The 20,209-nt window shown below is 35.7% G+C and overlaps 1 protein-coding gene across 1 annotated transcript in view; it reads right to left on the bottom strand.

Annotated features, from left to right (window-relative positions):
• Nucleotides 1-712: 712 nt before the first annotated feature.
• The window catches only part of THSD7B (thrombospondin type 1 domain containing 7B), a 1,193,076-nt gene continuing 1,173,579 nt past the window's right edge, over nt 713-20,209 (bottom strand). Inside the window, exons 25-28 of the mRNA XM_069067855.1 lie at nt 19,025-19,107; nt 15,350-15,542; nt 9,939-10,026; nt 713-1,923 (exon numbers count right to left, since the gene is read on the bottom strand). Of these exons, the coding sequence (XP_068923956.1) occupies nt 1,842-1,923; nt 9,939-10,026; nt 15,350-15,542; nt 19,025-19,107 (446 nt within the window). The 3' untranslated portion in view covers nt 713-1,841. The remainder of the gene's footprint in view (nt 1,924-9,938; nt 10,027-15,349; nt 15,543-19,024; nt 19,108-20,209) is intronic.

The raw sequence follows: 20,209 nt of genomic DNA, 5'->3' as shown, positions 1-20,209 counted from the left end.
GAACAAGAATGAATATGAAATACAATGATCACTGTAGTTAACTAGAAATAAGAAAAAAAGTAGGTCATAAAAAGTTGGAATGAAGATTTCAGGACATTGTGTACTCCCCAAGAGTAGGGTTCAGTGTTGAACTGACAGAGTTCACCATATGGAATCTGTTTTTTGTCATAACTCTTCTTAAAAGGGGAGTGCAGAAAAATAAAAATAAAATTAATATAACTGAGAATTGCATAGTTAATTGGTATATTTGGTTAAATGATATTTTAGTGTAAATTAAAATATCCATGAGTCTGCCAATAATCCATATTTCAAGCATGCCCCAGCTTCCTATTTTCTCATTTACACCTCATTGTTTTCATCATTACCATCATAGACTGATTTGAGTTTGCTTCCTATTTATAGATCAAATACCATAAACAAATTCTAAGTGGGCTTTAAAAAACCCTCCAAATGACATCATTTCATGTAGCTGTAATTGACTCAATTTAGTTTAATTACTGTTTATTGAGAGTTCACAGTGATCATGGGCTAGGGCTATAGTACCATGGTTGAGGATTCCCTTTTGTTGTCAATAGTTTCAGCTTTAAAATGCTAAAACAAAAACTGAGGAAAGCTTAGCTATTTAAAATCTTATTTGTAAGCACAGAGATTTCAAATAACACTGAAGAATGAAGGTGAAATTCTTGATCACACAATTTAAATACAGCTGCAATAACCCTCTCAATCTCTTTAGCATTTTATTTGTTATAAATACAAGTCAATACCACAAGATGGCACTTTCTTACTTGCAACATCTACTATTACAAACAGCTTCGGAAAATGGTAGCCACAGTTTTTTGATGTGTAGTTTTTTTCCCCCAGTTATTATTGAAACTTTTAAAAAAGCAAGACTTTCTACAAATAGGATAGGTGTTTGATGCATATTAAATGAGGTCAGAGAATTAAATTCAAAAAAAGAATTTATAAATATTCAGATAAGAAAATTGAAATTACAAAAGCAGAGTTTATCATAATTAAACTGAATTACAATTGTGTATGGCCAATGCTATATCTACATGGCTATGTTTGAGTTAAAAGACAGATTTAATCATTAAGTAATCTAATCCATTCACCAAGCTAACCACCTACTTCTTTACATCACTGTCATCCAATGCAGAATCAGTTCAAAAAGAGTCATCTTTTCAACTGCTCTAGGCATTGAGGCCAACCCAATTCTTTTCTACCAAAGCCCACTTGAGAGCACTGATATCCTACCCAGCATACAAAACAGAATAAGTTATTTTCCATGTAAAAACTCAGAGAATTTCTGAAAGCGTATCCCATTCTATGTTCATCAAAATAGGCAATCCAATTTGAAAGTCTTTGAACCAATATGTAAACTCTAGAAAACTCAGTGTTGATGTACGGGAAGAATAAAGAATCTGCACTAATATAGTGCATAAGGCTGCAGTATTGAACTCGTCATCGACAGCAGACACCTTGGTCGGACTTTCCTCAGGATTGTCATCATGCCATTGAAGATAAATCTCACTCAAGTCTGTGGGAATTTCATGAGGTTCACTTCCTCCCATTTTCTGGCAGGAGATGGATTTTTCAGGTCTCTTGAAGAAGGGTAGGAAGAAGGAAAACAATAAACGCCCCCCCAAAAAAAGATAGAATTCCAGACCTAAAGATCTTTGACTCAGTGTCCAAATAAACCAGAGGCAAAATTATGTTTGCAATATTTATATTCTGTCCTGTATATCACATCAAGAGATTCCTCAAAAAACTGAGAAGTCTGAAAACTACAAAAGGGAAAGCAGTTAAGGCAGTTGATGTCTACATTTGGATTCCTTTTCGGGTTACATGTCTAAGTCTCCATCGTAGGCTAAGGTCAGAGGCTTCTGTTGGGGAGGTGTGCTTTGATGCTGTTTTGGCTTCTTGCTGCAAGGAGAAAAGAGATTCTTCATTCAGATACCTAAAGCCAGCAAAATACCCCAGCAGTAGTTGAGGTATTAGTTCATTCATATTTGCAAGTGACAATAAAATAATTTCCTTAGCTGAAATTTGGGGACTTCAACTAGAAAAAAAGATGCCTTTTTCTTTTAATCTTCCAGATTAACAAGGGAAGAGGGCTGGCATCTCACTAAAAACTCAAAAAAGAAAAGAAAAGGAAAGAAAACCAAAACAGATAAACAAAAAATACTTTCCTTCTAGAAAGAATTTGGCCAACCAAAAAGAGATTGTCCATTTTTGTTTTCCTTTGTTCACAGAGCTAAGGGCACTAAAAAAATGAGAAAACAGGAATTTGGATGCTCATCATTTCACACCGCTCCCCCCACCCCCCACCCCTAACCCCCTGCCTTATTCCTCACTTGATATTTTAACACCAGAAACAGCTGGTCAGGTAAACCCACATCCCTCCTCAAACCTTGTCTTGCCAGACCTCTGACCTTCTTAAGGTCAGACACTGGGAGCCCTTTTAGGACAAGGGCTCTAATGAGTATTTGCACAATCATTCTTGTGTGTGATGCATGTCACTCTCACATCTACTGCTTAGGGACTACAATGAATATGACTATGCCCTTTTATAGATGAGAAACCAGATCAATTAGGGTCAGGGGTGCTGTGAGGCTCAATGAGATAATGGATTTAGAACACCAGTTATTATTCTTACTATCAGTCTCCAGCCACCAGGCCTCCAGTCTGGCAATGACTAGAAGACCAGACTGAAAAACAACAACAACAACAAATAAAAAAATAACCCAATTATTTGAAATCAGCAACTGGCCTGTGGGTAAGGTAGGGGATTATATAATGTATACTATAACATATTATATATAAAAGAGGGCTATCTTTTAACATCACATTTTAAAATAAATACACATCTTTTGAATGCCAGAAAATTAAATTCTCCATGGTACACAACCTGTTTTGAGATAAGTCAAGTTCTGAGTTTGACAGTTAAGGCTTAAATCTTGGTGGCTGGACCAAAACACACAAGGTGCACAATTTTCACAAATTCTTCATGCCAGATATTTTAGGAATCTCTTGCAATAGATGTAAGACACATTATGGTCCTAAATTGGCTGAGTTTTCACAATTATTTATAGGCAGAAAGCTATTCAGCATACTTTTAAAATCCAAATTTGCTATAATGTTTCTAGATATCTCAAGGGATGTCATAAATATTTCAAAATAAAAATGAAATTTTAGTTAAGTAGGTATTAGATGTGCACATACATACATACATACATATCGAGATCCAAACATATAATTTCACTAGAAAAGGGAATTCACCTATATATGTGTTTGTGTATATAAGATGCTAGATTTATAATTGGAAAGAACCTTAAAGGGAATCTAATTCAATATCCAATTTTATACATAAGGAAACTGAAACCCCAAGACAGTAAGTGACTTCCTCAATGTCATATAAGTAATAAGTAGCATACTTAAATTTCAGTTTAGATCCTTAGTCAAAAAATTAAATATTCCTTTGATTGCAGCATGATATGCCTCCAGTTCAAATTCCAGGTTCTTATTCCCAGGAACACTTCAGTCTTTCCCGTGAGACTTTCTCTTACTCTATAACCTTTCATGGGCTTTCAAAGCCTTTAACAGATAAACCTAAGAATATCATTCCCTACATAGGCGATGAGTGAAGGGCTAGGAAAGCATAGCAACAAAAAACAGAACAAAAGCAATAAGTAAATGACTTTAGTTTTTGTCTAAATGTCACCCAATAGAAAAGAATTTTCAGGACAGCTTGGGAAGAAGGCTGGAATTCACCTTGTATATAACAAGATTTCTCTTAATTCCTTTTAGAGATATGGATGATCTAAAAATTGGTGTTGAACTCTTAGTAATCACATATTAGCCAAGTTGCTTCTGAGGTAGCCTTCACTTTGAGGATTTTAGAATAGGAAGTTTTTATAAGGCAATACCATAGGAGCCCAAACCTTTAAAAATCTGGACTTGGTTGTAGAGATTGTCCTGGCTGTGCCTCTCAGAATATTTGTGGCAAATGTTAAGATGATTTTAAAGTGGAGAATACTTAACAAATCCTTTGGGAAAAAGTATCACTTCATTTAGATACCAGGGTTTTAAAAGTGACCACACATGGAAAGAAAGTTTCATGACCAAAATGGGAGATTTGTGGATAGACAGCCACTGGCACAGTTGTGAAATCAGGAAAGTTTGTTTTTAGGGTCCCCAGACTCTTTCTTATTTCCTTCCTTTAAATTTTGGGTAATTAGTTCATCACACTCTTTCCACTTTTCCACATATGAAAATCTGTTGTTTTAAAAGGAACCAATAAAGTTGATATTGCTCCCAGGATTTTAGCATATTAATAGGAGACAAAGCTTAAAGCTACAAAGAAAGAACCAGGGAATTTCATATATGAATCTGCTATTGTTGGTGAAGTTGTCTGTTCATTTTGGTGGGGAATGTAGGCATCTTGGCATCCTTAAAATTATACCATGCAGGTTATTTATGTCACCTATTTTTAAGTCCAGGCCTCCTTTATGTTCTCCCTGAAAGTACCCTACAGACTTCTACTTCAGCAGTTACTGGTTGTTAGTTATATGAAAGATAATCTCTATCTAACTCTAGAGGGACTAAAGTCCCACAGTTGCATAAGGGAAGATAAAGTAGATGAAGTTGTCTCAGATAATTGCCATGTGCTATGCTTAAGTTAATAAAAATATCACCCAGTGGTCTTTTCCACTAAATTGCCTCATGAATCTTTATTGCCCAAGAAACCTTGGCATCGGGAACACCAAAGGAAGAGAAATTGAGTGGATATTCAGAGGACTGGATTTGAACAAAGTGGCCTTTAAGCAGGCTATTTCTTCATATTTTCTTTCTAGCACTCCTGAGTTTTTACTGGTATTTGCCTTTTTCTATCACAGAAGCTAAAGACTTGCAACCATATAAAATCTTTAGACCAAGCTAGCTTTGTTCTTCCCTTTGGCAATTCTTGTTGCTTTAGGAGATAATGGAAAACTTGCTAGGTCATAGTCCCCCAAAGAATCATATAACAGAAACAGTAAAAATGACCTTCTAGTTCCCTTTAAAAAGCTAATATGCAGAGACATGTTATTTATACATTTATATAAACATGCTTTTGACTGGATCTACATCTTTACCTTTCCTCTAAGGCTAGTGAAATATAGGCTATGTGAGAACTCTCAGTTGGCAAAATTCTCAGGATTATTTATAAGCAAAGAACCATTTAGTTTGTCCTTATAAACAACAACAAAGAATGTGCTTAGCACTGTGAGAGATAAAAAAAATGATAAAACGTGATCTCTGTCCTCAAAAACCTTAAAGTCAAGTAACAGAATACATGTATGGATATGATTACAAGTTAAGGAAGCATGTTATAATACACATAAGAATAGTTTGGGGGGGGAGAGGGAGAGAGAGAGAGAGAGAGAGAGAGAGAGAGAGAGAGAGAGAGAGAGAGAGAGAGAGAGAGAGAGAGAGAGAGAGAAGAAATCATAGGCTGGGGTTATCAGGCAGAAGGTTTCATGGAAGAGAAGCATTTAGCTTTGGCCTTGGAGGATCTGGGGAAGTAGAGGAGCATGGTGGCATTTCTGATTAAGACAGTGGCCTACCAAAAGGACACCAAAGCAGGAAATTATGGACCATAGAATGGGAGTGGTATGTATTCCATTTTGGCTAGAATACATACATGAGAAGATGGAAAGGTAGATGAAAGTTACTCTATGGAGAAGTTTAAAGGAGGGCTAAAATGGCATGGGGGAGTGTGACACAATCAAAATGGTACCATAGAATGATTAATCTAGAGCAGAGCTGTCAAACATGAGGTCTATGAACTGCAAGGAAGCGACAACATTCCTGAGGGCTGTTGGAACCAGATTAAAATATAATTGGGAAATATTTAACAAATTTTGTTTAAAAAATACAATAGAACATAGATAATGTTATGTGGTTTTCTAAGTCTGTATGTGGCCTACAGGGATTTGTCATTTGAATGGATTTGTAGGAGATGGTGAGGGTAAAAGACTCAGTGAAAGATGACAGGAAGTTCTTAGGGGGAACGTTCTCCCCTAATTCAAAAGGACGTCTATTAATGAAATCTATCTATACTTCAAATAATTCTATGATTCCTCCTATTCAGGTCAGGGTCCATTAACAACTTTTGATGAGAGTTTCATAAAAGCTCTAAACTTACATCAAATCTGTGTTCCTGCCACAAAAGCAACAGTGTCTATTATGAGAATCCAAAGTTAATTAAAATATTATTAATAAGTACACATAAGGAAGATAATAATTGCAATTCTTTTAATATTTAATATTCTTTAAAAATTTTCGTGAAGTCTAATATCAATGAGCCTTATTCCAATTAGCTAATGATGTAAGACTATCAGATTAGAGTTTCTTTTTTTCTTCTGGTTGTTGAAAAATATTGAAATGTAGAAAAAGGAAGTTTCTCTGGCATGAACTCTTAAAATGAGAGTGACAGTGTTTTAACTTATACAGTAAGGAATCATAGAATCCTGAGCTTGTAACTCATCAATAGCTAGAAAAGTCCATAACGTTTTTTACATTTATGAGTGAGTTGGATCTGGTCCATTTTTTTTTTGTTGATTTTTAGGAAAACCTTTCATTTCTAACCTAAGTCTGCCTATATTTTAAGCCCCTTTCTTCTTTTCAATAATGTATTTTTTGGCTAGATTTATGATTTTCTTGGTATTGGGAACTTCATTTTAGAAAACATTATCAATGCAGATCAGTACATGGCCTATGAATTTACAGTTAGTCTTGAGGCTGCCTAGGGGTCTGTGTTATTAAATGACTTGTCCAGGGTCTCATGGCCAATATGTACATGGGAAAGGTAGAACTAGAACCTAGGTCTTCTTGACACCAAAGCCAACTGTGTATCCACTACATCCACTGCCTTTGATAAGGCAGAGTAGGATGTTTCTCTGAGTCTTTACTGATTTTTATTCGGTATATACTTGATAGTTATAAATCAGTCCATAGAAAGAGTTGTCAAGGGTGCTCAGGAAACCAGCCTAAACAGTTCTCAGACAATGCCATTTACAATGTCACCTGTCATGGCCATGGTCATGGTCATGGTCATAGTCTGTTTCTTTGAGAGTTCACAAATATACCATGCATAGATTGTTCATTTTCAAAGCACTGGAATATTAACATGAAAGCTAGACTGAACATAAATTAATCTCTCTTTGGAATTCAGAAGGCACTTCTGGACCTCACAGAGTATGTCTCAAGGTCAGCTTTATACACATCGGTTATCATCGTTCTGTAGATATTCAGAAATATTAACCAAAAGTTCTGTTTTGTAGGACACTGGAAAACCAGCTAATTTTAAATGTCTAAATCTAATTGCAGTGATGTTCACACAAGTAGTTTATCTTTATTAGAAGAAAACAAAAGTTTCCTTTTTTAAAAAAGTGAAATAGCTAGGTCTCTGTCTTGTGACTAAATATACAATATTTGCTAATTGTTTCCAGTTAACAAATACATTGCTTTGGTACTGTTTTCCATTAAATTATCAAAGATAATCATTTGTTAATTTAAATAATGCTTTATCCAATAAATATACTTGTTAGAACATGGATAACTCTCTTCCAAGCTTAATTCTTTTATTTATTATATATTGGCAAGAATGCTAGACAAGGACAAGAAGATCCAGATCCTACATCTGGCTCTTCCACTTACTAACTTTGCCATCTTGGAACTCAGTTTCCTTATCTGTAAAATTAGGGAAAATTTTGATGGATGATTTCCAGGATCCATTCTAAATTTTACATTTCTTGATCTATGATCTACAAAATGGAAGACAAGCAAAACTGAAAAATACATTTTTGTTCATTTGTTAAGACTAATCACTCTAATCAAATTTGCTATCTAAGAGTCAACAGGGACATGTAGATAGACCTAGTGAGAAAACATTTGGACGTTCATATTTTTGTCAAAGTGATATGACATGATGGAATGGAATGAGCCCTGATTTTTGAGACTGGAGATCAACTAATTTCCCCTCTCTTGGCTTTAGATTCTTCCACTTTAAAATGGATGGGTTCGACTAGATGATCTTTAAAGTTTCCTTCAGTTTTAATACCATGACCTGATGGCCATTTCATTTAACTTACTCAATACAAGGATAGGAGGGATTAATAGAGATTCCTCAGATTAGATTATACCTCTGATTGATCTAAATGAAAGTTATCCTTGGGGAACGGTCATTGGAAAACATTTATCTGTGCAAACTAGGCCTATGTTGAAAAGAGTCCCTTTCAGATGTTTTATAAAGAAGGAGATTTTCAATACACTATTCTTTCATCAACTTTGACTGACCAAAGCTATTGATATTAACCACCTCAGTTGTCATAGTAACAGGCTGTCTGGCTAAATTAGCCAAGTATGAATTTGAATTGAGAGGCAAACTTGGGGAAAAAAAAAACAACTTAAGGAAACATTGGATCTGCTATGAGACAGGTAATGAATATAAAGAAGAATAGAAAGATCTCAATTCTAATTTCAGGGGAAAAAAAACCTAAAACTTTGATCTCAGGGGAAAAAAAAAGGAAAAAGTTCTCTTTGAAAATCATGCCTAGAAAGTTAATTGCATATTCAGTGTTTTTAATATTCTCAACACACCTGAAAACATTTAGTTTTGTCTGCTTCAAGGCTAGCTAGTCAGCCAAATTACATTCTGTACAGTAAACTGATCTTTTTTTTTTCAATTCTGGATGTAGTAATCACTCAGATTTCTAAAGCAATACAAAAATAACAAATCACATTAATATGGCTCTCTTAAGATTTTTACTGTTTCAATTCCTTATAACTACCCCAATAGGCAGGGAGTGCAATAAGGACTTGCCCTCCAAAAGATATTAGATAATCTGTTTATGGAGATAATCTCCAAAGGAATATTTTCATTGCTGTGGGCACTCCTCCAAACATTGCAGACCACTAAGCATACGGGTCTTTCTGCCCTATGCAGTTCGCATTCATAATTGAGTGAATATCATTTTGCAGCCTGATCAAAGTTTCAAAGTACAGATGGAGATGGTGAATGAAATGTTTTCATCTCACAACTGTTCAATTCTATCAAACTGCTTTTATTTACATTAAAAAAGAACAAAACTTTGCTGACAAGTTATTTGACCTGATTGACCTGCCGGTTCATTCTAGATGTTGAAGATTAGTATATTTTTAGGTCTTATTGATAGCCCAATGACAATATGTTTATCATATTAAACAAGTAATACCCTGGTTGAGGATTTTCTAAATCTTTTGTCATTTTTCTTCAGAACAGAGCACTATCAAGAAAATAGTGCCTCATAATTAGATTAACTAAGGTGGGAGACCTAATGGAAAAATGTACCCTAAGATCAATTTTTTAGAAATGATGGATATACCTTAATCATGATTTCAAGTGTCATTTGGATATTCTGACTTTTATGTGTTATAGACCCATTTAGTAGTCCAGCAAATTCTATGGACTTTTTATCAGAATAATGCCTTTAAATGAATAAAATAAAATACCTAGGATTCCAAGGAAATAATTCATATTAAAGCATAATAACCAATCTAAGAATACACGTTTTTGTATATGCATATAACCAAAGTTATCCTACAGCTATCTTGTACTGATTTGTAAGAACTGATTGTTAAATTTTCAGTATGAGCATTTTATATCTCAGAAATTAGCAAGTGCTACAGATAAAGGTTTGAATGATAGTTGATTGTAGAGACTTAAAAAAGTGATGGAGAAAATGTTAATTCAGATTAAATTTAATAGTGTATCTGGTGTACAATTTTCTATCAGAAAGTCTGTTGCTAAATATTTGTGGGCAAACCCTTGTATAACCCTTGCTATAACCTCTTTTCTTCTAGTGTAACATGCTACCCAGCCAAATGCTATGGGTTTTCACATGATATGTAGTACTTACCAAACAAGATAAGATGTAAATATCAGGAAAATCAGGAGGAGAAAACCACCAGCAGAAACACCATAAACCCAGACCTTAACTCGGCCATCTGTTAAAATGTAAAGATAAAAGAAACAGCCTAATATGTAAAGTACTAAGTCATTTGAGGAAAAAAAATGGAATATTTGAAAAACCCAGATGTTAATTCTGGATTTGAAATTAATATTAGAGTTTTAGCTTGTCTCATACCATTTCCTCGGTATTAAATAGTATAATAGTATTTACAAACATTCCAGAGAAAAACAAAATTTGGAATTGGTAAGATTTTTTTTTCTTGCTTGGCACATTATTGGACTATTACATCTTACTGGGTCCTCTAGCACATTAGATATATTCATTGTGGTGGGCTTGTGGGATATCATGGGCAAAACTTAATGGGCAGATGGCATGAGTGAGTTGTGATTTGCAACACTTAAGGGGGATATCATTCTTTAATAAAATGGTAGAACCATTGTATTATTTTAGCTTTAAAATAGTTTATATTTTTTTATTATCTTACTTGGAATCACTGTCTGAAAAATAATTTTAAAAATTAAGCGACTGTTATTAAGACAATAATGCCTTCTTTCTTAACTAGAATTCTTATTATACGGATACAATTACCAAGCTTCCATGAGAAAGAGTGTGATAGAAAGCCCTCAGATTCAGAAAGACTTGGGTTCAAATCCCTCTTCTGACACATATTGGCTATATGGCCATGGACAAGACATTTAACTGTTCAGGGTTTCAGGCTAAAGGCTTTAAAATACTGATTTACATTGGTAGAGGAAATTCCTCAGTGTAGCTAGTTCCTCACCAATAACTACCTCCAACTGATAAAAATCACAGCACTTTCCAAAAATAAAATAAAAGAAACAAACAACAACAACAAACAACCTGTGTTCTCTATGTGTTGGTGTAGTGAAAAGAGCACTGGAAGACAGATCAGGAGATCTAGGCCCATGTTCTATCCCTTTTACTTACTAGAGCTTACTTTGACTTCAGTTCACTTACTCAGTGATGTGAACTCAACTCATGTTATCTCTCTAGGTCTCAGTTTCCTCATCTCTAAAATGAGGTCCTTTCCAGCTTTAGCCTTCTATGACCTATTTAATGAAAGCTTTTTGAAAGTGAAACACAATTTCATTTACACATCGATACCAATATGGTAATTATTCACCATGGACAACAAGTTTTTATTCTGAAGAGTCTGTCCTTGAGCAAATTGATCCACATAAATATAGGCTGCATTTACAGGCTACTAAAACATCCAATTGATCATATTTTTTACTTTGCTTCTGGTTGTTTGACATTACAAGGACCTCTTCATCAATATAAATACAATGTCTCAGTACATTGGTATCCATCTGTAAAGAAACTAAGTGAAAATAGGAAATATTCAATCAACGGGTTATTTGATCGATATGATGCCAAACAACCAGTGTAAACTGATTATTTCTCTGAATTTAGTTTTTGTTGTAATACACACACACACACACACACACACACACACATATATATATGTATATTCCACCCAACTTTTAAAATAATTATGCAGAAACAATTTCATATCTATTACATTTATGTATGTTTGAGCAGATTGATGACTGAAGGAAAATATCAGAAGGCAAATTAAACTCAAAATCAAGTCCAGATTTTCCACTTCAAGCTATACCTTAATTGACACATGAGTGAAGGGTAAGAGAAAGAGCACATTCAATTTAGAATCAGGAGATTTGGTTTCTAAATCTGGCTTTGAAAGGTACAAGGTATATGAATATGACCAAATTCCTTAACTGTCTCGGAGACTCAATTACCTCATTTTGTAAAGTAGGGCTAAAAATCCAGAGTGTCCCAAAAGCTTAGTAAAGTTTAAACTGTACTAAGACTTTTGGGATGCCCAGTATATATACTACCTAACTCAGAGTATCACCACAGTGAAAAAACAAAAACAAAAAGCTTTTAAAACTGTGAAGGGCTGTGTCTTCACATGTGCGAGTTGCTGCTCTTACTATTTACAAGAGCATATGAAGAGCTGCAGACCATCCAGCAATTTTAACTGTTTCTGGCAATTAAACAATTTAGTCTGTGTCTGTGTAATTAATGCATAACAAATGTGGCATACCATTTGACCAAAAGAGACAATACCATAGAATGCCAAAAGAACTGCTTTCTGCATGTTAATGTGCATATATAGACAGTTCTATTATATTGCATAATTATAGCTAGAGTTCAAAATACACATCATCATCCTCATTTTAAGTCTTTTGTGAAATGAGAAACAATCAAATCTATAGTAAATAGCACTTGCTTCGAAAAAAAGCACAACCAATTCTGACTGTGTTCTGCCTATGTATTTCAGTTATTTCTTTCGAGAACATTTTCAAGCCTTAAGCAGTTTTTGGAATGAGGGCTCTCTAAAGTAACTATAGTTTTCCAAGGTCATGAAATTTTAAACAAACCTTTTGATTCTGCGCCCTTTGAAACACTAATGATGAAATCATCCTATTTTGAGTCCTGAACTTGGGTGGGGGATATCTTCCTTTTGTATCACCCATCTTTACTGATTTCACAATTAAGCAGAATTTTTCACATCCCTTCAGTAATGTTCTTAGGAATCTGGGTTCACAAATGCCTCACGGTGTTGTCTGGAGATGATTACTAGAAACCTAAGCTTTGTCTACATCAGATACCTGGAATGGTTTGGAACCTAGGTTGGCCTTGTTTACCAAGACATGACCCAACCTCTTGGCCCTGGTTAGCATGCAACAGAAATATAGGTAGACAAAAGAAGTATTATTTCACTCCAGATAAGGAAGGACAAGTAGCTAGAATCAAAGTCATCCATTGTCCTATAAACAAACAACTTAAAGATTTAAAAGATCAGATCTTTTGGGGTTGGGTTGTTTGCTGTCAGTACCAGTTAGTATTGGTTGATAAGTGGTCTTCATGAATACTGACCCTCATTTCCAGTTTCACTCCATTAATACTCCACACAAATTCCCAACAATGAAATAGCCTAAAAGTAGTGACGGGAACTTGATCCTCTGCATACCACAACTTAAGTGTATAGTTACTTCTACATCATTCTTTTGCAGGTCTAGAAGAAATCACAGAAGTCTTATGCCATCTAACCAGCCAATAAATCAACAAGAAAATCAATAATTTATTGGGCACCCACTGGGTGTCAAGGACTGTGTGAGGTTCTAGGGAGTCAAAGATAAAGGTAAAGAGGATTTTCTCTTGGAGTTTACAGCCTAGCTAGATTAGAAAATAGATTCAAGGTGATTTGCAGAGGGGGAGGCACTACTAGCTGAAGCAAACAGGCAAAGCCTGATGAAGGTGATACTTACACTATGGAGGAAACTAGGAGAGAAGGAAGTAAGGAGGAATGGGTGATAGAAAAGCAGTACCAAGGCAAAGAAACAGGAAACAGGGTATGAGGAGACAGCCTGAATTCTAGCCTGACTGCACCACCTACAGTGTGTATGGAAGGTAATACAATGAAATAAAGTTGGAAAAAAACAATTTGTGGACAGATTGTGAAGGGCTCCAAAAGCGAAACAGAGGTGCTTAACCCTGGAGACAATGGGGAATCACGGAAATTGACTGAACAGGGCAATGATATGGTTAGGGAAATTAGTTTGGAGACCATGTCAAGGATGGATCGGAGAGGTGAGAGATCTGAAATAGGAAGACCAACCAGGAGGCCACTGCTATAGTTCAAGCTAGAAGTGACAAAGGACTGAATTAGGGTGATGGCTATGTGACTAGAGAGGAGATGAATGCAAGATGCAGCACCTGAGTGATCAATCAGATGGGGCGAGTGAGAATGTGAAGTTGAAGCAGATACTAAGGTTGTGAATCTGGGCACCTGGAAGAGTGGTAGTACCCTCAACAGAAATAGGGCAGTTCATAAGAGGAATGAGTTTGAGGAGAAGGGGAATGAATTCTGCTTCTGCAGTTAACCAAAAATCATTTATTAAGCACCTATTGTGTGCTAGGCATTGAACATACAAATAGAAAGAATGAAACAATTGGTGCTCTCAAGGAACTAAGTTGGTATATTGGACACCTAGTCCAACAGCACATTTAGAGATAAGCAAACTGAGCTAAGCAAAAAGAGACTAAACGAATTGCCTGAGGTTTCACAAATAGTAGGAGTTTGAGTCGGGTTTGAACCTAGGTTCTCTAACTTGAAAGCCATTTTTCTTTCCATTATGTAATAAAAACACTGAGTGAAAATGAATTGGAAGACAAGGTTCTTTCCTCATGAAAGCTGATTCATGTCTTTAAGCATTTCCCTTCTAATTAGTTTGAAAGTGATTTTACACGCAAGCTTCACTAAAGAGAAAAGCATGAAAGAGAAAAGAATGGATTGGAAATGCAAACACATAGAAGCAGAGGACAACCTAGTAGAAAAGAAGCAAAAAAAATAACATTAGAAAGTGATTTTTTAAGGTAAGGAGTACGTTTTATTCTTCTTTAAAACACTATCAAGGCAACTCATATAGTGCTGAGAATATAGCAAGCCTCAACTAAATGGAACTGGAGAGCATGATGCAGTTATTGGCTTTCCTTCAGTTTCTCCCCTTTGTATTCCTTTCCCTTTCCCTTCCATAGAACCATAATTAGGATAGAACTGGGACTCTTTTCCATATGATTTAATTTAGAGGGTGCTGACAACTGTAGTATTTCATTAGAAACAAGAACTTCAATAGGAACATGGTACCTATTTGGCAAAAAATAATTCATTAAAATAGTATGCTACTCAATAATGGATGGTGTGAGTTTTTGCACCTGGGCATGACAATCCCTTCAACCACAGACTTTTATCAATATTTCAGGTTCACTATGTCTCCTTTTAGGAGATACTATTTTCCATTTGTTTCCATTGAGGGACTCATGCATGGTCTGTGGTACTTGCCACAGACCCCCAGATTCCTAGTTCAGGCTCTTCCCTTCTATTTTGAGTCATAAAAGAAAGATTTAGAAGGTATGTTAGAAGTTATACAGTCTACCCTTTGCACCCCATCCAGGCTTAACAAATGGACATCCAGCTTGCACTTGAACACTTCCAGTGAGGGGAAGCTCCCAGTTTCACAAGAAAGTCTTTTCTATTGCTGGGCAGTTCTAACCATTATTATGCTTTCCCTCATTATTAAATTGTCCAAATACATCTCCCTATTTTTAACCTACTCCTACCATAGTGCTTTTCCTTAATATAGCCAAGTACTCTGTTCCTTGAACTGAAGTACAATGTGGGCAAACCTTAGTTACCTTTTCCGTTCACGTGTCCGTGTCATGAATCAGACACATCAAAGATAACAGTCACAAGATTTACTTGAATGAGGGGAAAATATTTCCTTTTTTAGTCAATAATTCAGACTTACCTGGGTCAAGAGGTTGAAGGGACCATCCTTTGAAAATATCATGTATTTTGGAGTTCACAGGTTTGTTCTTTGATGCAATATTTTTAACATCTGCTTTTTTATCCTCTGAGCCTGGTATTTTAACGCAGTAATCCAAGAAACCATCTGATCTCATTATCTCAGTATAGCCCTTCTCACAGCCACAGACTCCACCCTACATCATAAACATAATTAAGATTACATAACCAGTTGTATAGCTGAAACCATAATAAATTAACTATAGAAATCACTTAAGATCTGAACTACTTGCTCTGGCAAATTGAGAGTTTAAGCACCTGTTTTGCCAAGAAGGCTAAAATCAGATAAATAAGCTCATTTTTTTTTTCAAATGCCAAAGTCAACCTCTACAATAAACAGTCAGGATTTCACAGTTCACTATAAATGTAAGGCATTAACATTATTTCTTTTCCTAACATGCAGAAAGTCTTTGTAAACATTCATTCAGCTCCTGGGTCCACAGGAGCCTTTGGGGATTAATCCCTGCTGCCTCTGATAGTGCCATTTATTCACTCCAGCATCCCAGCAGCACTTATATAGATAAGAAAAGTTGAACACAGTTGTAGCCTGTCTCCTTTGCAAGGTCTCCATGGCCTTTTTTCCTCATGAGTATGTACTGAGTTTCCTTTAACTTATAAACTCCTTTCAGACATCCCATCTCCTCTGTGCCCAGAGTGCCCAACACCACACTGAACAGTCAACACCCCTAAATGGTGCTGACTGCCTAACACACACTGTGTTGGCAAGGAGTGAGTATACTTAGCAATCCCATGAAATGAGGGGATAAAGAAAGAAATGGCTTTCCAAATTCACACCCCTGACCAAGGCAGTTGGAAATGGAATCAAAGAATTATGAAGCTTGGCAGTCCATCTCCCTTTGTTTCCTGGGAGGTTTACAACCATCCCAGGGCACTCTTTTTAATGTCTAACCCAAATCCTCCTCACTGTGACTTGAAGTCAATATCTTGCCCTGTTTTCAGTATAAATGCTCCCAATACCCATCCAAACTCCTCTATCTTGACTCCTCACCAATTCTGTGCTCATGATTCATTCTACATGCAAGGAGATGCTGTGCATAGACCACCTTCAAGAACGCCACTCTGACTAGGTGAGGGTTCCCACCTTTGGAAACATAACTTCAAATAGTTATTTGTCGTATCCATAGGCATTTTGTAAGAAACCATTATGTAATATATGTGCTAGAGATACAAATATGGGGGAAAATTCAGTTCCTATCTCAAGGAGTTTACTTTCTATTAGGGCAAAAACAGTACGTACATGGGAAAGAAGATATAAAGCAATTTCAGTGGGGAAACTACAAACAATTGAGTTGGGAGACAGAGAAAAAAAAACTATTTTTAAGAAGTGGCACATGAGCTGAGTTTTGAAGAAAACTGGGGATTCCAAGAGATAGACATGAGGAGGAAAAGCATTGAAGGCACAGAGGACACAAGTTGGGCAAAGGTGTGGAGATGAGAGATGGAACGGAAACTGATACCAATCTAATTTAGCTGTAACACAGAAGGTATAAGGAGCAGTAATGCCAAATTTCTCTAGAAAAATAGGCTTAAGTCAAATTGTGAAGGCCTTTAAATGACAGAGAAGAGTATATATCTCAATGGTAATAGGGAGCCATTGAGATTTGCATAAGAAAGTAATATGAGAAGATCTAGGCTTTGGGCACACGTATTTGTGTGTGGAAGATAGTTTAGAGTAGAGAGACTGGGAAGTAGGAGGACAATTATAAGCATATTAATTAGAGATTGATATATGAATGGAGAAAAGAGAATGGATGGGAGAGATGTGAAATAGAATCAACACCTACAACTAGCAAAGGAAAATGGGAAGGAAAAATCAGACCAGCTGCAGAAGTAGGAGAGGATATTTATTTCTATGCTATATAAATTTAGGAAAAAGTCGTGGTCAATGTTATCAAATGCTGCAGAGATTTCATGGAAGTTGAGAACTAAGAAAGTAAAAGTCATAATTATAGTCACTGTTAACTTTGGAGAGAACAGTTTCAGTTGAATGGTAGGGAATGAAAGCAGGATATCAAGGTAGTGAGAAGTGAGTGGAATGTGAAGAGGTGGAGGCAATGAGGGTAGATAGCTTTTAGATAGCAAATTAAGCCTGAAATGGAAGATTGGAGTCAGATTTTAGTGAGCCTTTATTATAGGTTGAGAAGTTTGTACTTTAGCCTAAAGACAACAGGGAGCCACTGAAGGATTTTGAGTAGAGGAAAAACAGTTATCGCTAAGCCTCAGAAAGATTCTTTTGAGTTGAGTTGAGAGTGGATTGAAGAAAACAAAGACTGGAAACAGTACTTTGTATATTCTGAATGAGATTTACAATAGAGTGACTAATTATTCAAATAATTCTACATCAAATCATCCCATTTCGACAATCAATTATTATACAGATATTTGGGGATTCAACAAGCATGCAAAACAAACAGGGATGTGTCAAGTGAACCTAGCTTTCAGGAAAAAAAAAAAGAACATTAAAAATCTCAAGGAAAATATGTTGGTACTGTGTAATCAGCAATTTTCTCCCAGGTAATTAGTATAGAATATAGACTAACTCTTGTGATGATATTTCACAGTTTTAATTTAGGATATCATAGGACATTCAATAAAGAGACTTAATTAGGAAAAGTGGTAGCAGCTCAGCTAATTAAATCCATCCTTCCAAGATATATCTCTTGTCAGTCTCAAGGAAAAGTAGAATTATGGAGCATGGGTATGGAAGATATGCAGTCAAACATGCCTGAGGCTAGGGAAAAATTTTAATTGATAAGTCTCATATTCTCTTATGTTTTATTAAAGGACAGGGCAACTCCAGTGCTGGAAGAGGGCAGTCATTTCCCCTCCAAAAAAAAAATATGACTTTGAAAACACTGATACCACTTTCTTGAAGCTTTGGTGCATAGAGGTTCAACTCTGGTCACTGGAATCTGTCCCAAGTCTAATCCCCGTTGGAAAAGAAGGACTATAAAATACTATTGATCTCTTGCATTTTTTTTAGCAAATCATTTTAAGAAACACATTTCTTTTATAAGGTACAACACAATTCAAAACCTTTTTTCATTAGATAGACCAGTTGCTAGAACATACTAGAACTGCAATTGAATGGAGTTTATTACACATTTTGCTGTAAGCCCTGAGGGGAAAAAATCCTGCTTCAAAGATTTACATTCTCCACTGAAACCAAGAATGAATGAAAAATTTCCTCATGCTATCAATGTAATCAATTCCAGCTAATGACTTTACGAAGTTATGAACCTATATATTTATACTATCTTTCAATATAAATAGATCAGATGTAGTTGTGGTCTAAAATTAGGAGTGATGAAACAATTAAGGTCCCTTAATTACTAATTAGACTTACTATAAATTATAAACCTGGAAGGCAAGTTGTGGGATGGGCACATTGATAGAAAAATGCTCTAGTCTGTACTCTAATAGAAAAAATTCCTTTGCAGCTGGGCTTGCTCCTGCATACTCCGCTAGATGGTATCATGCCCACACGACTCCTGCTAACACTCTATCAGACTGGAGAAGATTATCAGACAGCTTCGATTTGAAAGAATTAGGCTTCTTTTTTTTCTTTTTTTTTTTAAGGTTGCAAATTCTCACTTACCTGTGTACAGTAGGAGAAAGGTTTTCTGCAGACTGGATTACATTGTCTTACTGAGGCAGGTTGTGACTGAACAGAGCAGCCCCCTAGAAAGGAAACCTTGACATCATTTGGGGATTTCTGTAACAGGAGGCATTCAAATAGCTCCCCATTCTCTTCCCTCTTTTAAGAAGACTATCCAAGATATTTCAGGGAGGATATGCTTATCAAATATGTCTGCAAAAGGCAGGGGTAAAGCCATGACTTGTAACTCAAAGTAGGTTATTTGGGAATTGTGTTTTTTTAAATATGTTTACAGTGTAGTTAAAATGACATATAGTTGAAAACCAATTAATAGCCAGAGCAATTCTCCCTCGCAGACATGATTTAAGGTAAAATCTATCTACCACACTATTAGTAGAAGACTGGAGAAAATCTCATTTAGCTACAGGGTCAGGAATACCTGTCCATTTTTCATTCAATCTACCTGTATTGTAATATCTTCTTTAAAATATATCACTCTAACCAGGCACTAATCTGATGCAGTAAGTAAAGTTATAGAAATTATTACCAGAATTTGATTATATGTAAGACCATTAAAATTAAATATTTCATTAAAAATTGGGTTGAATCCCTGGACATTTTAAATTATTTGGCCCTGACTCCATGGGGTCTGAGCAAACTATAAAGTCCTTCAGCTCTTTTTAATTAAATACAGTATGTAAGTATACATTAACTAAATATATAACTTTTTATTTAAATATAGTACAGTCATAAGATCATAGAATTTCAGATTTCAATGTTGGGAAAGGAAAGGAGGAAGGAGAATGGGATTAGTATTTATTAAGCAATTACTATGGTGCCATGCATTGTCCTAAGTATTATGCAAATATAATCTCATTTCTTTCCTCTTAAGATAACCCTGGGAGTTAGGTGCTCCTATTTTCCTCATTTTACAGTTGAAGGAACTATGGCAGACAGAGGCTAAGTTATTTGCCTCTCATAGTCACATAGCTAGTGTTTGAGTCTAGATTTGAACTCAGGTCTTCTTGACTTCAAGTCCTCTTATCCACTGTACCACCTAGCTGCCTCGAAGGTTGCAAACCCATCCAAGGTTAAATAACTGGTTCTATATTATGCAGGTAGAAAGCAGCTTTTCAAACCCAGATTCAAACCCAGGTCCTTTAGACCCAAATCCTAAACACTTTC

The sequence above is a fragment of the Petaurus breviceps genome, unplaced genomic scaffold, assembly GCF_028583685.1.
Source record: "Petaurus breviceps papuanus isolate PSGF00001 unplaced genomic scaffold, PetGlider_PUasm1.0 90752, whole genome shotgun sequence".
In the NCBI taxonomy this organism is placed as follows: domain Eukaryota; kingdom Metazoa; phylum Chordata; class Mammalia; order Diprotodontia; family Petauridae; genus Petaurus; species Petaurus breviceps.
The sequence above is the reverse complement of the archived record's forward strand: the minus strand, read 5'-3'. Positions and strand labels throughout refer to the sequence as shown.